At 25.9% G+C, this 25,840-nt stretch overlaps 1 protein-coding gene across 1 annotated transcript; it reads left to right on the forward strand.

Annotated features, from left to right (window-relative positions):
• The first annotated feature begins 17,640 nt into the window (after positions 1-17,640).
• On the forward strand, positions 17,641-22,743 carry LOC126736152 (uncharacterized). Its single transcript, XM_050440383.1, has one exon. The coding sequence runs from the start codon at positions 17,641-17,643 to the stop codon at positions 22,741-22,743; it is 5,103 nt and encodes a 1,700-aa protein (XP_050296340.1).
• Positions 22,744-25,840: the final 3,097 nt, after the last annotated feature.

A 25,840-nucleotide genomic window follows, 5' to 3' on the forward strand; every position in this document is an offset into this window, starting at 1 on the left:
CTGGTTGTGTTCAAACCGTAAAAAACATCATTTGGCTATCTTGTATATGCGAAATAGTAAATTGAAATTATATTCGAATAATAGATAACAGTAATAGAATGAGATATGACTATTTTTTTAAAAAACAATTCATAAGAAAAATTTTAAAAATAATTTACAGTACATCAAATTAACTTAAAAAATTAAATTGGAATCAAATCGGACAATGCTATGATGATTAACTGTTCTACTTTCTTAACCCTGGTTATGTCCAAAACTTAAAAAGGATCATTTGGGTCATCTTGTATAACCTAAATATTAATTTTAAAATAAATTTGAATAATAGATAACCGTAATTGAGTGAGATATGACTATTTTTTTTAAACACTATACATCAAAATATTTTTAAAAATTATTTAGGGTTAATCAAATTATATCTACAAATTAAATTAGAACAATCTTTAACGCTATTAGTTATTATATTTTTTTAATTCTGGTTGTGTTCAAACCGTAAAAAACATCATTTGGCTATCTTGTATATGCGAAATAGTAAATTTAAATTATGTTCGAATAATAGTTAACTGTAATAGAGTGAAATATAATTATTTTTTTTAAAAGCAATTCATAAGAAAAATTTTAAAAATAATTTACAGTATATCAAATCAACTTCAAAAATTAAATTGGAATCAAATCGGACAATGCTATAATGATTAATTGTTCTATTTTCTTAACCCTGGTTATGTCCAAAACTTAAAAAGGATCAATTGGGTCATCTTGTATAACCTAAATATTAATTTTAAAATAAATTTGAATAATAGATAACCGTAATTGAGTGAGATATGACTATTTTTTTTAAACACAATACATTAAAATATTTTTAAAAATCATTTAGTGTTAATCAAATTATATCTAAAAATTAAAATGAAATCATATCGGAACAATAGCTATAGGTAATAGTAATCGATTTTCTTTATCCTGGTTATGTCCAAAACATAAAAAGGATCATTTCAGTCATCTTGTATAACCTAAATAATAATTTTAATTTATATTTGAATAGTAGATAACCGTAATTGAGTGAGATATGACTATTTTTTTTAAACACAATACATCAAAATATTTAAAAAAAATTATTTAGGGTTATTCAAATTTTACCTAAAAATTGAATTAAAATTAAATCAGAACAATCGCTAACGCTATTAGTTATTATATTATCTTAAATCTGGTTGTGTTCAAACCGTAAAAAACATCATTTAGCTATCTTGTGCGAAATAGTAAATTTAAAATATATTCGATTAATAGATAACTGTAATAGAGTGAAATATAATTATTTTTTTAAAAAGCAATGCATAAGAAAAATTTTAAAAATAATTTACTGTATATCAACTCAACTTAAAAAATGAAATTGGAATCAAATCGGACAATGCTATAATGATTAATATTTCTATTTTCTTAACCCTGGTTATTTCCAAAACTTAAAAAGGATCAATTGGGTCACCTTGTATAACCTAAATATTAATTTTAAAAGAAATTTGAATAATAGATATTCGTAATTGAGTAAGATATGACTATTTTTTTAAATACAATACATCAAAATATTTTCAAAAATCATTTAGGGTTAATCAAATTATATCTAAAAATTAAATCGGAACACTCGTTAACGCTATTAGTTATTATATTTTCTTAGCTCTGGTTGTGTTCAAACCGTAAAAAACATCATATAGCTATCTTGTATATGCGAAATAGTAAATGTATATTATATTCGAATAGTAGATAACAGTAATAGAGTAAGATATGATTATTTTTTTTAAAAAACAATTCATTAGAAAAATTTTAAAAATAATTTGCAGTACATCAAATGAACTTCAAAAATTAAATTGGAATCAAATCGGACAATGCTATAATGATTAATTGTTCTATTTTCTTAACCCTGGTTATGTCCAAAACTTAAAAAGGATCATTTGTGTCATCTTGTATAACCTAAATATCAATTTTAAAATAAATTTGAATAATAGATAACCGTAATTGAGTGAGACATGACTATTTTTTTGAAACACAATACATCAAAATATTTTAAAAAATTATTTAGTGTTAAACAAATTATATCTAAAAATTAAAATTAAATCATATCGGAACAATAGCTATAGGTAATAGTAATCGATTTTCTTTATCCTGGTTATTTCCAAAACTTAAAAAGGATCATTTCAGTCATCTTGTATAACCTAAATATTAATTTTAAAAGAAATTTGAATAATAGATAACCGTAATTGAGTAAGATATGACTATTTTTTTAAACACAATACATCAAAATATTTTTAAAAATCATTTAGGGTTAATCAAATTATATCTAAAAATTATATCGGAACAATCTTTAACGCTATTAGTTATTATATTTTTCTAATTCTGGTTGTGTTCAAACCGTAAAAAACATCATTTGGCTATCTTGTATATGCGAAATAGTAAATTTAAATTATGTTCGAATAATAGATAACTGTAATAGAGTGAAATATAATTATTTTTTTTAAAAGCAATTTATAAGAAAAATTTTAAAAATAAATTACAGTATATCAAATCAACTTCAAAAATTAAATTGGAATCAAATCGGACAATGCTATAATGATTAATTGTTCTATTTTCTTAACCCTGGTTACGTCCAAAACTTAAAAAGGATCAATTGGGTCATCTTGTATAACCTAAATATTAATTTTAAATGAAATTTGAATAATAGATAACCGTAATTGAGTGAGATATGACTATTTTTTTAAACACAATACCATTTAGGGTTAATCAAATTATATCTAAAAATTAAATCGGAACAATCGTTAACGCTATTATTTATTATATTTTCTTATATCTGGTTGTGTTCAAACCGTAAAAAGCATCATTTGGCTATCTTGTATATGCGAAATATTAAATTTAAATTATATTCGAATAATAGATAACAGTATTAGAGTGAGATATGATTATTTTTTTAAAAACAATTCATTAGAAAAATTTTAAAAATAATTTACAGTACATCAAATGGAACAAATCGGAACAATCGTTAACGCTATTAGCTATTATATTTTCTTAATTCTTGTTGTGTTCAAGCCGTAAAGAACATTATTTGGCTATCTTGTATATGCGAAATAGTAAATTTAAATCATATTCGAATAATAGATAACAGTAATAGAGTGAGATATATTTATTTTTTTAAAAAACAATTCATAAGAAAAATTTTAAAAATAATTTACAGTAAATCAAATGAACTTCAAAAATTAAATTGGAATCAAATCGGACAATGCTATAATGATTAATCGATCTATTTTCTTAACCCTGGTTATGCCAAAACTTAAAAAGGATCATTTGAGTCATCTTGTATAACCTAAATATTAATTTTAAAATAAATTTGAATAATAGATAACCGTAATTGAGTGGGATATGACTATTTTTTTAAAACATAATACATAAAACTATTTTTAAAAATTATTTGAGATTAATCAAATTATATCTAAAAATTAATTTAAAATTAAATCGGAACAATCGTTAACGCTATTAGTTATCACATTTTCTTAGCTCTGGTTGTGTTCAAACCGTAAAAAACATCATTTAGTTATCTTGTATATGCGAAATAGTAAATTTAAATCATATTCGAATAATAGATAACAGGAATAGAGTGAGATATAATAATTTTTTTTAAAAAACAATTCATAAAAAAAATTTTAAAATAATTTAGAGTACATTAAATGAACTTCAAAAATTAAATTGAAATCATATCGGAATAATAGCTATAGGTAATAGTAATCGATTTTCTTTATCCTGGTTATGTCCCAAACATAAAAAGTATCATTTGAATCATCTTGTATAACCTAAATAATAATTTTAAATTGTATTTGAATAATAGATAACCGTAATTAAGTGAGATATGACTTTTTTCTTTAAACACAATACATCAAAATATTTTTTAAAATCATTTAGGGTTAATCAAATTATATCTAAAAAATAAATCGGAACAATCGTTAACGCTATTATTTATTATATTTTCTTATATCTGGTTGTGTTCAAACCGTAAAAAGCTTCATTTGGCTATCTTGTATATGCGAAATAGTAAATTTAAATTATATTCGAATAATAGATAACTGTAATAGAGTGAAATATAATTATTTTTTTAAAAAGCAATTCATAAGAAAAATTTTAAAAATAATTTACAGTATATCAAATCACCTTCAAAAATTAAATTGGAATCAAATCGGACAATGCTATAATGATTAATTGTTCTATTTTCTTAACCCTGGTTATGTCCAAAACTTAAAAAGGATCATTTGTGTCATTTTGTATAACCTAAATATCAATTTTAAAATAAATTTGAATAATAAATAACCGTAATTGAGTGAGATATGACTATTTTTTTGAAACACAATACATCAAAATATTTTAAAAATTTATTTAGTGTTAAACAAATTATATCTAAAAATTAAAATGAAATCATACCGGAACAATAGCTATAGGTATTAGTAATCGATTTTCTTTATCCTGGTTATGTCCAAAACATAAAAAGGATCATTTCAGTCATCTTGTATAACCTAAATAATAATTTTAAATTAAATTTGAATAATAGATAACCGTAATTGAGTGAGATATAACAATTTTTTTTTTAACACAATACATCAAAATATTTAAAAAAAATTATTTAGGGTTATTCAAATTTTACCTAAAAATTGAATTAAAATTAAATCAGAACAATCGCTAACGCTATTAGTTCTTATATTTTCTTAACTCTGGTTGTGTTCAAACCGTAAAAAACTTCATTTAGCTATCTTGTGCGAAATAGTAAATTTAAAATATATTCGATTAATAGATAACTGTAATAGAGTGAAATATAATTATTTTTTTAAAAAGCAATTCATAAAAAAAATTTTAAAAATAATTTACAGTATATCAAATCAATTTCAAAAATTAAATTGGAATCAAATCGGACAATGCTATAATGATTAATTGTTCTATTTTCTTAACCCTGGTGATGTCCAAAACTTAAAAAGGATAAATTGGGTCATCTTGTATAACCTAAATATTAATTTTAAAAGAAATTTGAATAATAGATAACCGTAATTGAGTGAGATATGACTATTTTTTTTAAACACAATACACCAAAATATTTTTAAAAATTATTTAGGGTTAATCAAATTATATCTACAAATTAAATTAAAATTAAATTAGAACAATCTTTAACGCTATTAGTTATTATATTTTTTTTAATTCTGGTTGTGTTCAAACCGTAAAAAACATCATTTGGCTATCTTGTATATGCGAAATAGTAAATTTAAATTATGTTCGAATAATGGATAACTGTAATAGAGTGAAATATAATTATTTTTTTAAAAAGCAATTCATAAGAAAAATTTTAAAAATAATTTACAGTATATCAAATCAACTTCAAAAGTTTAATTGGAATCAAATCGGACAATGCTATAATGATTAATTGTTCTATTTTCTTAACCCTGGTTATGTCCAAAACTTAAAAAGGATCAATTGGGTCATCTTGTATAACCTAAATATTAATTTTAAAATAAATTTGAATAATAGATAACCGTAATTGAGTGAGATATGACTATTTTTTTTAAATACTATACATCAAAATATTTTTAAAAATTATTTAGGGTTAATCAAATTGTATCTACAAATTAAATTAGAACAATCTTTAACGCTATTAGTTATTATATTTTTCTAATTCTGGTTGTGTCCAAACCGTAAAAAACATCATTTGGCTATCTTGTATATGCGAAATAGTACATTTAAATTACATTCGAATAGTAGATAACAGTAATAGAGTGAGATATGATTATTTTTTTAAAAAACAATTCATAAGAAAAATTTTAAAAATAATTTACAGTACATCAAATTAACTTAAAAAATTAAATTGGAATCAAATCGGACAATGCTATGATGATTAACTGTTCTACTTTCTTAACCCTGGTTATGTCCAAAACTTAAAAAGGATCATTTGGGTCATCTTGTATAACCTAAATATTAATTTTAAAATAAATTTGAATAATAGATAACCGTAATTGAGTGAGATATGACTATTTTTTTTAAGCACTATACATCAAAATATTTTTAAAAATTATTTAGAGTTAATCAAATTATATCTACAAATTAAATTAGAACAATCTTTAACGCTATTAGTTATTATATTTTTTTTAATTCTGGTTGTGTTCAAACCGTAAAAAACATAATTTGGCTATCTTGTATATGCGAAATAGTAAATTTAAATTATGTTCGAATAATAGATAACTGTAATAGAGTGAAATATAATTATTTTTTTAAAAAGCAATTTATAAGAAAAATTTTAAAAATAATTTACAGTATATCAAATCAACTTCAAAAATTTAATTGGAATCAAATCGGACAATGCTATAATGATTAATTGTTCTATTTTCTTAACCCTGGTTATGTCCAAAACTTAAAAAGGATCAATTGGGTCATCTTGTATAACCTAAATATTAATTTTAAAATAAATTTGAATAATAGATAACCGTAATTGAGTGAGATATGACTATTTTTTTTAAACACAATACATTAAAATATTTTTAAAAATCATTTAGTGTTAATCAAATTATATCTAAAAATTAAATCGGAACAATCGTTAACGCTATTATTTATTATATTTTCTTAATTCTGGTTGTGTTTAAACCGTAAAAAACATCATTTGGCTATCTTGTATATGCGAAATAGTAAATTGAAATTATATTCGAATAATAGATAACAGTAATAGAATGAGATATGATTATTTTTTTAAAAAACAATTCATAAGAAAAATTTTTAAAATAATTTACAGTACATCAAATTAACTTAAAAAATTAAATTGGAATCAAATCGGACAATGCTATGATGATTAACTGTTCTACTTTCTTAACCCTGGTTATGTCCAAAACTTAAAGAGGATCATTTGGGTCATCTTGTATAACCTAAATATTAATTTTTAAATAAATTTGAATAATAGATAACCGTAATTGAGTGAAATGTGACTATTTTTTTTAAACACAATACATCAAAATATTTTAAAAATTTATTTAGTGTTAAACAAATTATATCTAAAAATTAAAATGAAATCATATCGGAACAATAGCTATAGGTAATAGTAATCGATTTACTTTATCCTGGTTATGTCCAAAACATAAAAAGGATCATTTCAGTCATCTTGTATAACCTAAATATCAATTTTAAAATAAATTTGAATAATAGATAACCGTAATTGAGTGAGACATGACTATTTTTTTGAAACACAATACATCAAAATATTTTAAAAAAATATTTAGTGTTAAACAAATTATATCTAAAAATTAAAATTTAATCATATCGGAACAATAGCTATAGGTAATAGTAATCGATTTTCTTTATCCTGGTTATTTCCAAAACTTAAAAAGGATCATTTGGGTCATCTTGTATAACCTAAATATTAATTTTAAAATAAATTTGAATAATAGATAACCGTAATTGAGTGAGATATGACTATTTTTTTTAAACACAATACATTAAAATATTTTTAAAAATCATTTAGGGTTAATCAAATTATATCTAAAAATTAAATCGGAACAATCGTTAACGCTATTATTTATTATATTTTCTTAATTCTGGTTGTGTTTAAACCGTAAAAAACATCATTTGGCTATCTTGTATATGCGAAATAGTAAATTGAAATTATATTCGAATAATAGATAACAGTAATAGAATGAGATATGATTATTTTTTTAAAAAACAATTCATAAGAAAAATTTTAAAAATAATTTACAGTACAACAAATTAACTTAAAAAATTAAATTGGAATCAAATCGGACAATGCTATGATGATTAACTGTTCTACTTTCTTAACCCTGGTTATGTCCAAAACTTAAAAAGGATCATTTGGGTCATCTTGTATAACCTAAATATTAATTTTAAAATAAATTTGAATAATAGATAACCGTAATTGAGTGAGATATGACTATTTTTTTTAAACACTATACATCAACATATTTCTAAAAATTATTTAGGGTTAATCAAATTATATCTACAAATTAAATTAGAACAATCTTTAACGCTATTAGTTATTATATTTTTTTTAATTCTGGTTGTGTTCAAACCGTAAAAAACATCATTTGGCTATCTTGTATATGCGAAATAGTAAATTTATATTATGTTCGAATAATAGATAACTGTAATAGAGTGAAATATAATTATTTTTTTAAAAAGCAATTTATAAGAAAAATTTTAAAAATAATTTACAGTATATCAAATCAACTTCAAAAATTAAATTGGAATCAAATCGGACAATGCTATAATGATTAATTGTTCTATTTTCTTAACCCTGGTTATGTCCAAAACTTAAAAAGGATCAATTGGGTCATCTTGTATAACCTAAATATTAATTTTAAAATAAATTTGAATAATAGATAACCGTAATTGAGTGAGATATGACTATTTTTTTTAAACACAATACATTAAAATATTTTTAAAAATCATTTAGTGTTAATCAAATTATATCTAAAAATTATATCGGAACAATCTTTAACGCTATTAGTTATTATATTTTTCTAATTCTGGTTGTGTTCAAACCGTAAAAAACATCATTTGGCTATCTTGTATATGCGAAATAGTAAATTAAAATTACATTCGAATAGTAGATAACAGTAATAGAGTGAGATATGATTATTTTTTTAAAAAACAATTCATAAGAAAAATTTTAAAAATAATTTACAGTACATCAAATTAACTTAAAAAATTAAATTGGAATCAAATCGGACAATGCTATGATGATTAACTGTTCTACTTTCTTAACCCTGGTTATGTCCAAAACTTAAAGAGGATCATTTGGGTCATCTTGTATAACCTAAATATTAATTTTTAAATAAATTTGAATAATAGATAACCGTAATTGAGTGAAATGTGACTATTTTTTTTAAACACAATACATCAAAATATTTTAAAAATTTATTTAGTGTTAAACAAATTATATCTAAAAATTAAAATGAAATCATATCGGAACAATAGCTATAGGTAATAGTAATCGATTTACTTTATCCTGGTTATGTCCAAAACATAAAAAGGATCATTTCAGTCATCTTGTATAACCTAAATATCAATTTTAAAATAAATTTGAATAATAGATAACCGTAATTGAGTGAGACATGACTATTTTTTTGAAACACAATACATCAAAATATTTTAAAAAAATATTTAGTGTTAAACAAATTATATCTAAAAATTAAAATTTAATCATATCGGAACAATAGCTATAGGTAATAGTAATCGATTTTCTTTATCCTGGTTATTTCCAAAACTTAAAAAGGATCATTTGGGTCATCTTGTATAACCTAAATATTAATTTTATAATAAATTTGAATAATAGATAACCGTAATTGAATGAGATATGACTATTCTTTTAAACACAATACATTAAAATATTTTTAAAAATCATTTAGGGTTAATCAAATTATATCTAAAAATTATATCGGAACAATCTTTAACGCTATTAGTTATTATATTTTTCTAATTCTGGTTGTGTTCAAACCGTAAAAAACATCATTTGGCTATCTTGTATATGCGAAATAGTAAATTAAAATTACATTCGAATAGTAGATAACAGTAATAGAGTGAGATATGATTATTTTCTTAAAAAACAATTCATAAGAAAAATTTTAAAAATAATTTACAGTACATCAAATTAACCTAAAAAATTAAATTGGAATCAAATCGGACAATGCTATGATGATTAACTGTTCTACTTTCTTAATCCTGGTTATGTCCAAAACTTAAAAAGGATCATTTGGGTCATCTTGTATAACCTAAATATTAATTTTAAAATAAATTTGAATAATAGATAACCGTAATTGAGTGAGATATGACTATTTTTTTTAAGCACTATACATCAAAATATTTTTAAAAATTATTTAGGGTTAATCAAATTATATCTACAAATTAAATTAGAACAATCTTTAACGCTATTAGTTATTATATTTTTTTTAATTCTGGTTGTGTTCAAACCGTAAAAAACATCATTTGGCTATCTTGTATATGCGAAATAGTAAATTTAAATTATGTTCGAATAATAGATACGTAATAGAGTGAAATATAATTATTTTTTTTAAAAGCAATTTATAAGAAAAATTTTAAAAATAAATTACAGTATATCAAATCAACTTCAAAAATTAAATTGGAATCAAATCGGACAATGCTATAATGATTAATTGTTCTATTTTCTTAACCGTGGTTACGTCCAAAACTTAAAAAGGATCAATTGGGTCATCCTGTATAACCTAAATATTAATTTTAAATGAAATTTGAATAATAGATAACCGTAATTGAGTGAGATATGACTATTTTTTTAAACACAATACCATTTAGGGTTAATCAAATTATATCTAAAAATTAAATCGGAACAATCGTTAACGCTATTATTTATTATATTTTCTTATATCTGGTTGTGTTCAAACCGTAAAAAGCATCATTTGGCTATCTTGTATATGCGAAATATTAAATTTAAATTATATTCGAATAATAGATAACAGTAATAGAGTGAGATATGATTATTTTTTTAAAAAACAATTCATTAGAAAAATTTTAAAAATAATTTACAGTACATCAAATGAACTTCAAAAATTAAATCGGAATCAAATCGGACAATGCTATAATGATTGATTGTTCTTTTTTCTTAACCCTGGTTATGTCCAAAACTTAAAAAGGATCAATTGGGTCATCTTGTATAATCTAAATATTAATTTTAAAATAAATTTGAATAATAGATAACCGTTATTGAGTGAGATATGACTATTTTTTTTAAACACAATACATTAAAATATTTTTAAAAATCATTTAGTGTTAATCAAATTATATCTAAAAATTATATCGGAACAATCTTTAACGCTATTAGTTATTATATTTTTCTAATTCTGGTTGTGTTCAAACCGTAAAAAACATCATTTGGCTATCTTGTATATGCGAAATAGTAAATTAAAATTACATTCGAATAGTAGATAACAGTAATAGAGTGAGATATGATTATTTTTTTAAAAAACAATTCATAAGAAAAATTTTAAAAATAATTTACAGTACATCAAATTAACTTAAAAAATTAAATTGGAATCAAATCGGACAATGCTATGATGATTAACTGTTCTACTTTCTTAATCCTGGTTATGTCCAAAACTTAAAAAGGATCATTTGGGTCATCTTGTATAACCTAAATATTAATTTTAAAATAAATTTGAATAATAGATAACCGTAATTGAGTGAGATATGACTATTTTTTTTAAGCACTATACATCAAAATATTTTTAAAAATTATTTAGGGTTAATCAAATTATATCTACAAATTAAATTAGAACAATCTTTAACGCTATTAGTTATTATATTTTTTTTAATTCTGGTTGTGTTCAAACCGTAAAAAACATCATTTGGCTATCTTGTATATGCGAAATAGTAAATTTAAATTATGTTCGAATAATAGATAACTGTAATAGAGTGAAATATAATTATTTTTTTTAAAAGCAATTTATAAGAAAAATTTTAAAAATAAATTACAGTATATCAAATCAACTTCAAAAATTAAATTGGAATCAAATCGGACAATGCTATAATGATTAATTGTTCTATTTTCTTAACCGTGGTTACGTCCAAAACTTAAAAAGGATCAATTGGGTCATCTTGTATAACCTAAATATTAATTTTAAATGAAATTTGAATAATAGATAACCGTAATTGAGTGAGATATGACTATTTTTTTAAACACAATACCATTTAGGGTTAATCAAATTATATCTAAAAATTAAATCGGAACAATCGTTAACGCTATTATTTATTATATTTTCTTATATCTGGTTGTGTTCAAACCGTAAAAAGCATCATTTGGCTATCTTGTATATGCGAAATATTAAATTTAAATTATATTCGAATAATAGATAACAGTAATAGAGTGAGATATGATTATTTTTTTTAAAAACAATTCATTAGAAAAATTTTAAAAATAATTTACAGTACATCAAATGAACTTCAAAAATTAAATCGGAATCAAATCGGACAATGCTATAATGATTGATTGTTCTTTTTTCTTAACCCTGGTTAAGAAAAAAGAACAATTTTACCTAAAAATTGAATTAAAATTAAATCAGAACAATCGCTAACGCTATTAGTTATTATATTTTCTTAACTCTGGTTGTGTTCAAACCGTAAAAAACATCATTTAGCTATCTTGTGCGAAATAGTAAATTTAAAATATATTCGATTAATAGATAACTGTAATAGAGTGAAATATAATTATTATTTTAAAAAGCAATTCATAAGAAAAATTTTAAAAATAATTTACAGTATATCAAATCAACTTCAAAAATTAAATTGGAATCAAATCGGACAATGCTATAATGATTAATTGTTCTATTTTCTTAATCCTCGTTATGTCCAAAACTTAAAAAGGATCATTTGGGTCATCTTGTATTACCTGAATATTAATTTTATAATAAATTTGAATAATAGATAACCGTAATTGAATGAGATATGACTATTCTTTTAAACACAATACATTAAAATATTTTTAAATATCATTTAGGGTTAATCAAATTATATCTATAAATTAAATCGGAACAATCGTTAACGCTATTAGCTATTATATTTTCTTAATTCTGGTTGTGTTCAAGCCGTAAAGAACATTATTTGGCTATCTTGTATATGCGAAATAGTAAATTTAAATCATATTCGAATAATAGATAACAGTAATAGAGTGAGATATATTTATTTTTTTAAAAAACAATTCATAAGAAAAATTTTAAAAATAATTTACAGTAAATCAAATGAACTTCAAAAATTAAATTGAAATCAAATCAGACAATGCAATAATGATTAATTGTTCTATTTTCTTTACCCTGGTTATGTCCAAAACTCAAAAAGGATCATTTGGGTCATCTTGTATAACCTAAATATTTATTTTAAAATAAATTTGAATAATAGATAACCGTAATTGAGTGAGAAATGACTATTTTTTTGAAACACAATACATCAAAATATTTTAAAAAATTATTTAGGGTTAAACAAATTATATCTAAAAATCAAACTGAAATCATATCGGAACAATAGCTATAGGTAATAGTAATCGATTTTCTTTATCCTGGTTATGTCCAAAACATAAAAAGGATCATTTGAGTCATCTTGTATAACCTAAATAATAACTTTAAATTATATTTGAATTATAGATAACTGTAATTGAGTGTAATATGACTATTTTTTTTAAACATAATTCATTAAAATATTTTTAAAAATCATTTAGGGTTAAACAAATTATATCTAAAAATTAAATTAAAATTAAATCAGAACAATCGTTAACGCTATTAGTTATTATATTATCTTAATTCTGGTTGTGTTCAAGCCATAAAGAACATTATTTGGCTATCTTGTATATGCGAAATAGTAAATATTAATCATGTTCGAATAATAGATAACAGTAATAGAGTGAGATATATTTATTTTTTTAAAAAACAATTCATAAGAAAAATTTAAAAAATAATTTACAGTAAATCAAATAAACTTCAAAAATTAAATTGAAATCAAATCGGACAATGCAATAATGATTAATCGATCTATTTTCTTAACCCTGGTTATGCCAAAGCTTAAAAAGGATAATTTGAGTCATTTTGTATAACCTAAATATTAATTTTAAAATAAATTTGAATAATAGATAACCGTAATTGAGTGAGATATGACTAGTTTTTTAAAACACAACACATCATTTTAAAAAATTATTTAGGGTTAAACAAAGTATATCTAAAAATTTAATTGAAATCATATCGGAATAATAGCTATAGGTAATAGTAATCGATTTTCTTTATCCTGGTTATGTCCAAAACATAAAAAGTATCATTTGAATCATCTTGTATAACCTAAATCATAATTTTAAATTGTTTTTGAATAATAGATAACCGTAATTGAGTGAGATATGACTTTTTTCTTTAAACACAATACATCAAAATATTTTTTAAAATCATTTAGGGTTAATCAAATTATATCTAAAAAATAAATCGGAACAATCGTTAACGCTATTATTTATTATATTTTCTTATATCTGGTTGTGTTCAAACCGTAAAAAGCTTCATTTGGCTATCTTGTATATGCGAAATAGTAAATTTAAATTATATTCGAATAATAGATAACTGTAATAGAGTGAAATATAATTATTTTTTTAAAAAGCAATTCATAAGAAAAATTTTAAAAATAATTTACAGTATATCAAATCACCTTCAAAAATTAAATTGGAATCAAATCGGACAATGCTATAATGATTAATTGTTCTATTTTCTTAACCCTGGTTATGTCCAAAACTTAAAAAGGATCATTTGTGTCATCTTGTATAACCTAAATATCAATTTTAAAATAAATTTGAATAATAGATAACCGTAATTGAGTGAGATATGACTATTTTTTTGAAACACAATACATCAAAATATTTTAAAAATTTATTTAGTGTTAAACAAATTATATCTAAAAATTAAAATGAAATCATACCGGGACAATAGCTATAGGTAATAGTAATCGATTTTCTTTATCCTGGTTATGTCCAAAACATAAAAAGGATCATTTCAGTCATCTTGTATAACCTAAATAATAATTTTAAATTATATTTGAATAATAGATAACCGTAATTGAGTGAGATATAACAATTTTTTTTTAACACAATACATCAAAATATTTAAAAAAATTTATTTAGGGTTATTCAAATTTTACCTAAAAATTGAATTAAAATTAAATCAGAACAATCGCTAACGCTATTAGTTCTTATATTTTCTTAACTCTGGTTGTGTTCAAACCGTAAAAAACTTCATTTAGCTATCTTGTGCGAAATAGTAAATTTAAAATATATTCGATTAATAGATAACTGTAATAGAGTGAAATATAATTATTTTTTTAAAAAGCAATTCATAAGAAAAATTTTAAAAATAATTTACAGTATATCAAATCAATTTCAAAAATTAAATTGGAATCAAATCGGACAATGCTATAATGATTAATTGTTCTATTTTCTTAACCCTGGTGATGTCCAAAACTTAAAAAGGATAAATTGGGTCATCTTGTATAACCTAAATATTAATTTTAAAAGAAATTTGAATAATAGATAACCGTAATTGAGTGAGATATGACTATTTTTTTTAAACACAATACATCAAAATATTTTTAAAAATTATTTAGGGTTAATCAAATTATATCTACAAATTAAATTAAAATTAAATTAGAACAATCTTTAACGCTATTAGTAATTATATTTTTTTAAATTCTGGTTGTGTTCAAACCGTAAAAAACATCATTTGGCTATCTTGTATATGCGAAATAGTAAATTTAAATTATGTTCGAATAATAGATAACTGTAATAGAGTGAAATATAATTATTTTTTTAAAAAGCAATTCATAAGAAAAATTTTAAAAATAATTTACAGTATATCAAATCAACTTCAAAAATTAAATTGGAATCAAATCGGACAATGCTATAATGATTAATTGTTCTATTTTTTTAACCCTGGTTATGTCCAAAACTTAAAAAGGATCAATTGGGTCATCTTGTATAACCTAAATATTAATTTTAAAAGAAATTTGAATAATAGATAACCGTAATTGAGTGAGATATGACTATTTTTTTAAACACAATACATCAAAATATTTTTAAAAATCATTTAGGGTTAATCAAATTATATCAAAAAATTAAATCGGAACAATCGTTAACGCTATTATTTATTATATTTTCTTATATCTGGTTGTATTCAAACCGTAAAAAGCATCATTTGGGTATCTTGTATATGCGAAATAGTAAATTTAAATTATATTCGAATAATAGGTAACAGTAATAGTGTGAGATATTATTATTTTTTTAAAAAACAATTCATTAGAAAAATTTTAAAAATAATTTACAGTTCATCAAATGAACTTCAAAAATTAAATCGGAATCAAATCGGACAATGCTATAATGATTGATTGTTCTATTTTCTTAACCCTGGTTATGTCCAAAACTTAAAAAGGATCATTTGTGTCATCTTGTATAACCTAAATATCAATTTTAAAATAAATTTGAATAATAGATAACCGTAATTGAGTGAAATATGACTATTTTTTTGAAACACAATACATCAAAATATTTTAAAAATTTATATAGTGTTAAACAAATTATATCTAAAAATTAAAATGAAATCATATTGGAACAATAGCTATAGGTAATAGTAATCGATTTTCTTTATCCTGGTTATGTCCAAAATATAAAAAGGATAATTTTAGTCATCTTGTATCACCTAAATAATAATTTTAAATTATATTTGAATAATAGATAACCGTAATTGAGTGAGATATGACTATTTTTTTTTAAACACAATAGATCAAAATATTTTTAAAAATTATCAAGGGTTATTCAAATTTTACCTAAAAATTGAATTAAAATTAAATCAGAACAATCGCTAACGCTATTAGTTAATATATTTTCTTAACTCTGGTTGTGTTCAAACCGTAAAAAACATCATTTAGCTATCTTGTGCGAAATAGTAAATTTAAAATATATTCGATTAATAGATAACTGTAATAGAGTGAAATATAATTATTTTTTTTAAAGCAATTTATAAGAAAAATTTTAAAAATAATTTACAGTATATCAAATCAACTTCAAAAATTAAATTGGAATCAAATGGGACAATGCTACAATAATTAATTGTTCTATTTTCTTAACCCTGGTGTTAAGAAAATTCGCTACTTTAAATAATATTTAAGTTTAATACATTTTTGACCGTACGAAAACTCCTTCTTCTTGCGAAAAGAGCCAGACGGTTTTCCGAGTATCTTCTTCCCGGCTTGAAAAATAATATTTTGTACGTATTTGGTAATTTAGTTAAGTTTTGGTTGTCGATTAGTATTCGTTACGATGACATAAGTTTAAGTCCGTGGCCGTCGTGGATTGTAACGATATTTTATATCGGCAGAATTTACCATTTTATGTGTTTTTATACCGTGATAAATGTTAATTGAACCAGTGATGTACAGTCTGTGTTTTTAACGAAATAAAAATCCGATTAAGATAAATTTGAGTCGCTTTTATTTCAAACATTTTTGGTCTTCGAGCTCGGATTTATTATTTTTGGGTCCTTCCATGTGAACTTTTAGTGTTTTCGTGCATGGTGTTGCACGATTGGTTCTTGGATAAAACGGTATAAATTGGTAAACACAATTTGGGGATTGGAAAGTGAATTTGATGTGTGAATTCCAGTGTGGACTTTCCAATCGTAAATAGTCAGGCCCGGACTTGGAATTTGTTTAATTTGGGAATTTGTCTATTGTGAGAGGCAAGTTACAAATAGCTGGCTTATTAAGCGTTTTGCTGTGGATACTAAACGCGCTGTGAAGAGCTGTACGCTATTTGAAGGGTTTATTTGTGGGAACCCAGGAGGTGTTGGTAGCTGGTGCTGGTGGCCTTATTCCTTATTGTGTGGGCTCTTAAGCCGCAAGTGGCTTAAAAAAGTGGACTTTTTTGGACAGTGCTTCGTAGTGTGGAGTGTGGCGAGTAAGATTTGGTGAAAAATGTAAAGAACAGGTAACATAGGTTAAGAATTTTGTGGCCTCTATATTACTATAAATTTTGGTGCATATTTGTGTTTGCGTTACGTATTAGGATACAGGGCTTTTATATAGAATTGTACAATGGAGGAAGATCTTAAATTGTTAATTAAAAAGCGAGGGGCTGTGAAGGGGCGAATCACTCTTTTCAGAAAATATTTGGCAGAAATTGAGGATAAAGTTTCTAATTTGGGGGAAAATGAGCTTTTAGATGAAACCCTTCTTATAGAGTTAGAAACTAGATGTAATAAAATTGAGGAAATCTTTGGGGAGTTTGAGGGTTATCAAACTGAGATAGAATTAAATTGTAATGAAGAAGATTTTGAATTAAGGCTTAGTGAGAGGGATGCTTTTGAAAATGATTATTTTAAAGCGGTGAGTAGGGCAAAAAAGATATTAAAATCTCGTAAGGACGGAGATAATAAAAGCGATATTTCAAGTGTATCTGAGGCACCCTCAAACATGAATTCTGGGGCAAGTTCAAATGTGAACAACGCGGTTCGCAATGTGGTTACGGAAAATCTTTCAAATAGTGTTAAATTACCGTTAATTAATATTCCAACTTTTGATGGGTCTTATAATAAATGGCTGGAATTTAAAGACACATTTGAGAGTTTAATCCATAAAAATCAGGGTATCAGTGAAGTACAGAAATTTCATTATTTGAGGGCGCAGTTATTGGGGTCTGCTAAGCAAGTAATCGAATCTATTGAGTTTAGCGCCGTAAATTACAACATAGCGTGGGAGTCATTATGTAAAAGATTTAATAATAAAAGAATACTTATCCAAAACCACATTTCGGGAATTTTTGAGGTTTCTCCTTTGCGACATGAGTCTTCTGAGGGCTTGAGAAACTTGTGTGATACGGTGTCGAAACATTTGCGGGCATTAGAAAATTTGGGTAGACCGGTGCAATCTTGGGATGATTTAATAATTCATCATTTAGCCTCTAAGTTAGATCGTATTAGTTTAAAAGAGTGGGAGAGCCTTAAGGTTAAAAATGAAACTCCTTTGTTGTCAGATTTTAAAGAGTTTATTAAAGGTAGGGCTGATCTGTTGGAAACTCTAGAACATTCTAGGAGTCCCAAGGTAGAGAAAGATCACATTTCAGGTAACTGGCGTAAACCCAAGGAACAAAAGGCATTTTTAAGCGTTGGTAAGAAGTGTCCAGTGTGTAAAGACCTTCATGAACTTGTAAATTGCAAAGAGTTTTTGAATTTCCCTGTTCCAATTCGAGTTAGTATTGTAAAAAGAAATAGGCTTTGTATGTGCTGCTTTTCCTCTAATCATTTTAGTATGAAGTGTACTGCACCTAAGTGTGCAAAATGTAGTATGGATCATCATACACTATTACACTACTCTAGGGCCTCCTTAGAGGGGAGTAGTGCTCAGGTAAATAAGGGCCAGGAAGTTGTTGTTAGTACTACGAGTGGAGGTACAGAGCAGACTAGTATCACTATGTCTACGAGTAGCGGTAAAAATTGTGGGTATCGCGGCCAACAGGTTTTGCTCTCAACAGCGGTGGTCAAGGTTAAGGATGTCTATGGTGAACTACATGAATGCAGGGCTTTATTGGATTCGGGTTCGATGAGCAACTTTCTGACGGAAAAGATGTATAACAGGTTAGGGTTGCAGGGTAAACCAGTCGACGTTTCTGTGGTAGGGATTAGTCAAAGCGCATGCAATGTAAAAAAAAGGTGTGAGGTTGAATTTTTGTCTAGTTTGGGTAACTTTAAGGCTTCAATCTCATGTTTAATAATTCCGAGCATAAGTGAGGAACTTCCACTTTATGAGGTCAATTTGAAGGCACTGAATATCCCTGGAAATATTCAGCTGGCAAATCCAGGCTTCCATATCCCAGAAGAGATTGATATGCTGATTGGGGCTGGATTTTTTTGGAAACTCGTGCGAGATGGGCAAATATCGTTGGGCAATGGTATGCCATGCCTCCAAAATACATGTTTGGGTTGGATTATTTCTGGAGAGTTCCAAAATAATATATCTGGTGGGAAAAATTCTAAAACTATTTGTAATTTTGCAATGGATTTGGATGAGCAAAATCAGTTGCAAAAGTTTTGGCAATGGGAGGAACCAGGATTGACAAAAAATGAGAATTTGTCTTCTGAGGAGGTAATGTGTGAAAATTTGTTTGTTTCTACAACTTCTCGTGGTGAGGATGGTCGATTTGTGGTGACTATTCCTTTGAAAGATTCTGTAGATAAACTTGGAGATTCAAAACAAATGGCTTTGCAAAGATTATTTTCCTTGGAAAGAAGGTTTCAAAAAAGTGAGTCGTTGCGTAAGCAATATGGCGAATATATGGCCGAATATGAAAGAGTGGGCCACATGACTAAGACTAGTGATTTTCAGGAGGATGAGGTGTCTTTCTTTCTTCCACATCATGGAGTGATTAAAGAGGACAGCTCTACAACAAAATTAAGAGTTGTGTATGATGGGTCGGCACAGTCAAGCAGTGGCGTCTCCATTAATGACTTACAATACGTTGGACCTAAAATACAGGATAATTTGTTGTCGATTCTGTTACGATTTAGGCAAAACAAGGTGGCATTTTGCGCAGATATTGCGAAAATGTACAGGCAGATTTGGTTGATGGATGATCTCATTTCCGGTTCGTCATCTCTAGAAGAGGCAATAGAGGTGTGTAAAGAGACTTCTAGTATTTTAATATCAGCAGGTTTCGAGTTAAGAAAGTTTTGCTCCAATAACAAGGTTTTTTTGAGTCAGATGGGTCCAGATAATCCAGATATAGAAGGGCATAATGTTGTGTTGGATCTAGGTGAAGGTGGAAAAACCAAAACATTAGGATTATTTTGGAACTGTTCTTTGGACGTTTTTACGTATAAAATTGGATCTTCGTTGAATAATGATGTGATAAGTAAAAGAAAAATACTCTCTGACATCGCTCAGATATTTGACCCGTTGGGTTTGCTAAGTGCTAGTATCATAATTCCTAAAATCATCTTACAGAAACTGTGGTTGCTTAAATTGTCGTGGGATGATGAAATTCCAATAGAGTTAAGGAATGACTGGTTAAGGTTTAAAAGTGAAATGTTGGAATTTAATAGTCTTTTAATTCCCAGATTTGTGTCATGTGAAAATCCAAAAAGAATGGAATTACATGGGTTTTCTGATGCAAGTCAAAATGCATTTGGGGCTTGCGTCTATATCAGAACCGTTGACAGTTTAGGTTGTTTGCAGGTTAAATTACTATGTGCTAAAAGTAGAGTGGCACCAATAAAGGCTTTAACTATACCAAAATTGGAACTGTCAGCTGCATTATTACTCTCAAAACTGGTTCAGGAGGTTTTAGAATCAAAGGTGCTACATTTTGATGAAATGATTTTATGGTGTGATTCAACTGTAGTGTTAAGTTGGATTAGGTCGCCGGCAAATCAGTTTAATCAGTTCGTATCAAATCGAGTGGCTCAGATACAAACTTTGGTAGATTGTGACAAATGGCGGTATGTAAAATCTGAAGATAACCCCGCTGATCTGGTGTCCAGGGGTGTCTTTCCATCTAAGTTAAAAAACAACAAGATGTGGTTTAATGGTCCTGATTGGTTGGGACAGTTGGAATATTTTGTTAAAGATGTAGAAATTGTGAGTTTGGATAAACTTCCAGAAACCAGAAAAAAGATCAAGGCTCATGTTTGTGTTGAGAATATTCCCTTTGAGCTACTTAATAAGATTTCAGATTTTGATAAATTCAAGAGGATTTTTGCTTGGTGTAAAAGATTTGTGGATAACTGTAGGAGCAATAAACTTGGGAAATTGCGTCGTTTTGGAGAGTTATCTGTGGACGAATTAAGAAATTCTGAGAGGGAATTAGTGAAAATTGCTCAAAGTGAAAGTTTTTCTAAGGAGTTGGCTGTTCTAAAGAAAGGTCAATTCATAAAAAAAGGTAAATTGTCAGGGTTAAATGCTTTTCTTGACAAAGATGGTATTTTGAGAGTCGGTGGTAGGTTGAGGTTGTCAGGTTTTGAGTATGACAAGAAGTTTCCTGCCCTATTAAGTAGTAAACATATTTTATCCAGGCTAATTGTGAGGCACGAACATAAAATATTGCTACATGCTGGTCCTCAGATGGTATTGAGCTCCATAAGAGAAAGGTATTGGCCTATTGGGGGGAGAAATTTAGTAAAGAAAATAATTTACGAGTGTGTGGTATGTGCGCGAGTTAAGCCGTTATCTCTTGGGATTCAAATGGGCAATCTTCCAAAATCACGTTTAACGATTCAGCCTCCTTTTAATATTACAGGGGTGGACTTTGCGGGGCCGTTTAATCTTAAGATTGCACAAGGTCGCGGTAATAGATTATATAAGGGTTACATATGTTTATTTGTGTGTTTCACGACACGTGCCATACACTTAGAAGTTGTCACAAGTTTGTCAACAGAGGCTTTTATAGCCACACTTAGAAGGTTTGTCTCGCGTAGGGGAAAACCAAGTGAAATTCACTCTGACAATGGTAAAAACTTTTTGGGAGCCTCTTCAAAATTAAAAGAATTTGGTCATTTTTTAGAGGATTATCAATCCAAATTGGAAGGGTTGGTCAAAGATGAGGGTATAAAATGGCATTTCATTCCTGCCTACTCGCCTCATTTTGGAGGCCTTTGGGAGGCAGGCGTCAAAACTGTCAAATATCATTTAAAAAGGGTGGTTGGCAATCATAATGTAAGTTATGAAGACTTTACAACGATTTTGTGTCAAATAGAGGCCATTGTCAATTCACGTCCTTTAACTCCGATGTCATCCGATCCTCGCGATCTGGATGTAATAACCCCTGCGCATTTTTTAATAGGTAGGCGGCTTACCTCGGTACCTGATAAGAACTTACTTAGTGTTAGTGAAAACAGGTTAGCGCGTTTTGAAAGGCTGCAACAAATGCAGCAGAGCTTTTGGTCTAGGTGGTGTAAGGAATATGTGGCTGAACTTCAAAATCGTGTCAAGTGGAAGCACAGTAAGGACAAGTTAAAGGAGGGTGACTTGGTTTTGATCAAGGAGGACAATATTCCACCTTTGGATTGGCGAATGGGACGAGTATTACGGCTTTATCCAGGTGTCGATGGAACCAGTCGTGTTGCAATTCTTAAAACTTTACGTGGTGAAGTTACTCGTTCTTTTTCTAAGTTGTGTCCGCTTCCAATCGAAGCAGATATTAAATAACGGGTGCGTGTTGTTTGTGTAATGTGTTAATTTTAATTTAATTACGTTTAGTTAGGTTTACAGTTGTTTTGAGACTATGTTAGTATATGTCAACATAGTCATGTTTGTAACTGTTTTATGTAAGAAGAAAGTAAGATATGTTAGGTGTTAGGGTTTATTATCTTACAAGTATTTTGTGGTTTGTTGAAAGTCTTGGTTCTTTCAAGGCGGGGGGGATGTTAAGAAAATTCGCTACTTTAAATAATATTTAAGTTTAATACATTTTTGACCGTACGAAAACTCCTTCTTCTTGCGAAAAGAGCCAGACGGTTTTCCGAGTATCTTCTTCCCGGCTTGAAAAATAATATTTTGTACGTATTTGGTAATTTAGTTAAGTTTTGGTTGTCGATTAGTATTCGTTACGATGACATAAGTTTAAGTCCGTGGCCGTCGTGGATTGTAACGATATTTTATATCGGCAGAATTTACCATTTTATGTGTTTTTATACCGTGATAAATGTTAATTGAACCAGTGATGTACAGTCTGTGTTTTTAACGAAATAAAAATCCGATTAAGATTTGAGTCGCTTTTATTTCAAACACCTGGTTATGTCCAAAACTTAAAAAGGATCATTTGGGTCATCTTGTATTACCTAAATATTAATTTTAAAATAAATTTGAATAATAGATAACCGTAATTGAGTGAGATATGACTATTGTTTTAAAACATAATACATAAAACTATTTTTAAAAATCATTTAAGATTAATCAAATTATATCTAAAAATTAAATTAAAATTAAATAAGAACAATCTTTAACGCTATTAGTTATTATATTTTTTTAATTCTGGTTGTGTTCAAACCGTAAAAAACATCATTTGGCTATCTTGTATATGCGAAATAGTAAATTTAAATTACATTCGAATAGTAGATAACAGTAATAGAGTGAGATATGATTATTTTTTTAAAAAACAATTCATAAGAAAAATTTTAAAAATAATTTACACTACATTAAATAAACTTTAAAAATTAAATTGTAATCAAATCGGACAATGCTATAATGATTAATTGTTATATTTTGTTAATCCTCGTTATGTCCAAAACTTAAAAAGGATCATTTGGGTCATCTTGTATAACCTAAATATTAATTTTAAAATAAATTTGAATAATAGATAACCGTAATTGAGTGAGATATGACTATTTTTTTTAAACACAATACATCAAAATATTTTTAAAAATCATTTAGGGTTAATCATATTATATCTAAAAATTAAATCGGAACAATCGTTAACGCTATTATTTATTATATTTTCTTAATTCTGGTTGTGTTTAAACCGTAAAAAACATCATTTGGCTATCTTGTATATGCGAAATAGTAAATTTAAATTACATTCGAATAATAGATAACAGTAATAGAGTGAGATATGATTATTTTTTTTAAAAACAATTCATAAGAAAAATTTTAAAAATAATTTACAGTACATCAAATGAACTTTTAAAATTAAATTGGAATCAAATCGGACAATGCTATTATGATTAATTGTTCTATTTTCTTAATCCTCGTTATGTCCAAAACTTAAAAAGGATCATTTGGGTCATCTTGTATAACCTAAATATTAATTTTAAAATAAATTTGAATAATAGATAACCGTAATTGAGTGAGATATGACTATTTTTTTTAAACACAATACATCAAAATATTTTTAAAAATCATTTAGGGTTAATCAAATTATATCTAAAAATTAAATCGGAACAATCGTTAACGCTAATATTTATTATATTTTCTTAATTCTGGTTGTGTTCAAACCGTAAAAAACTTCATTTGGCTATCTTGTATATGCGAAATAGTAAATTTAAATTACATTCGAATAATAGATAACAGTAATAGAGTGAGATATGACTATTTTCTTAAAAAACAATTCATAAGAAAAATTTTAAAAATAATTTACAGTACATCAAATGAACTTTAAAAATTAAATTGGAATCAAATCGGGCAATGCTATAATGATTAACTGTTCTACTTTCTTAACCCTGGTTATGTCCAAAACTTAAAAAGAATCATTTGGGTCATCTTGTATAACCTAAATATCAATTTTAAAATAAATTTGAATAATAGATAACCGTAATTGAGTGAGATATGACTATTTTTTTGAAACACAATACATCAAAATATTTTAAAAAATTATTTAGTGTTAAACAAATTATATCTAAAAATTAAAATTAAATCATATCGGAACAATAGCTATAGGTAATAGTAATCGATTTGCTTTATCCTGGTTATGTCCAAAACATAAAAAGAATCATTTCAGTCATCTTGTATAACATAAATATTAATTTTAAATTACATTTGAATAACAGATAATCGTAATTGAGTGAGATATGACTATTTTTTAAACAAAATACATCAAAACTAAACAAAATTTTTTTTTTTTAAAAACAATTCATTAGAAGAATTTAAAAAATAATTTACAGTACATCAAATGAACTTCAAAAATTAAATTGGAATCAAATCGGACAATGCTATAATGATTGATTGTTCTATTTTCTTAACCCTGGTTATGTCCAAAACTTAAAAATGATCGTTTGTGTCATCTTGTATAACCTAAACATCAATTTTAAAATAAATTTGAATAATAGATAACCGTAATTGAGTGAGATATGACTATTTTTTTAAACACAATACATCAAAATATTTTTAAAAATCATTTAGGGTTAATCAAATTATATCAAAAAATTAAATCGGAACAATCGTTAACGCTATTATTTATTATATTTTCTTATATCTGGTTGTATTCAAACCGTAAAAAGCATCATTTGGGTATCTTGTATATGCGAAATAGTAAATTTAAATTATATTCGAATAATAGGTAACAGTAATAGTGTGAGATATTATTATTTTTTTAAAAAACAATTCATTAGAAAAATTTTAAAAATAATTTACAGTACATCAAATGAACTTCAAAAATTAAATCGGAATCAAATCGGACAATGCTATAATGATTGATTGTTCTATTTTCTTAACCCTGGTTATGTCCAAAACTTAAAAAGGATCATTTGTGTCATCTTGTATAACCTAAATATCAATTTTAAAATAAATTTGAATAATAGATAACCGTAAT

This window comes from Anthonomus grandis, chromosome 5, assembly GCF_022605725.1.
Source record: "Anthonomus grandis grandis chromosome 5, icAntGran1.3, whole genome shotgun sequence".
NCBI classification, from domain to species: Eukaryota; Metazoa; Arthropoda; class Insecta; order Coleoptera; family Curculionidae; genus Anthonomus; species Anthonomus grandis.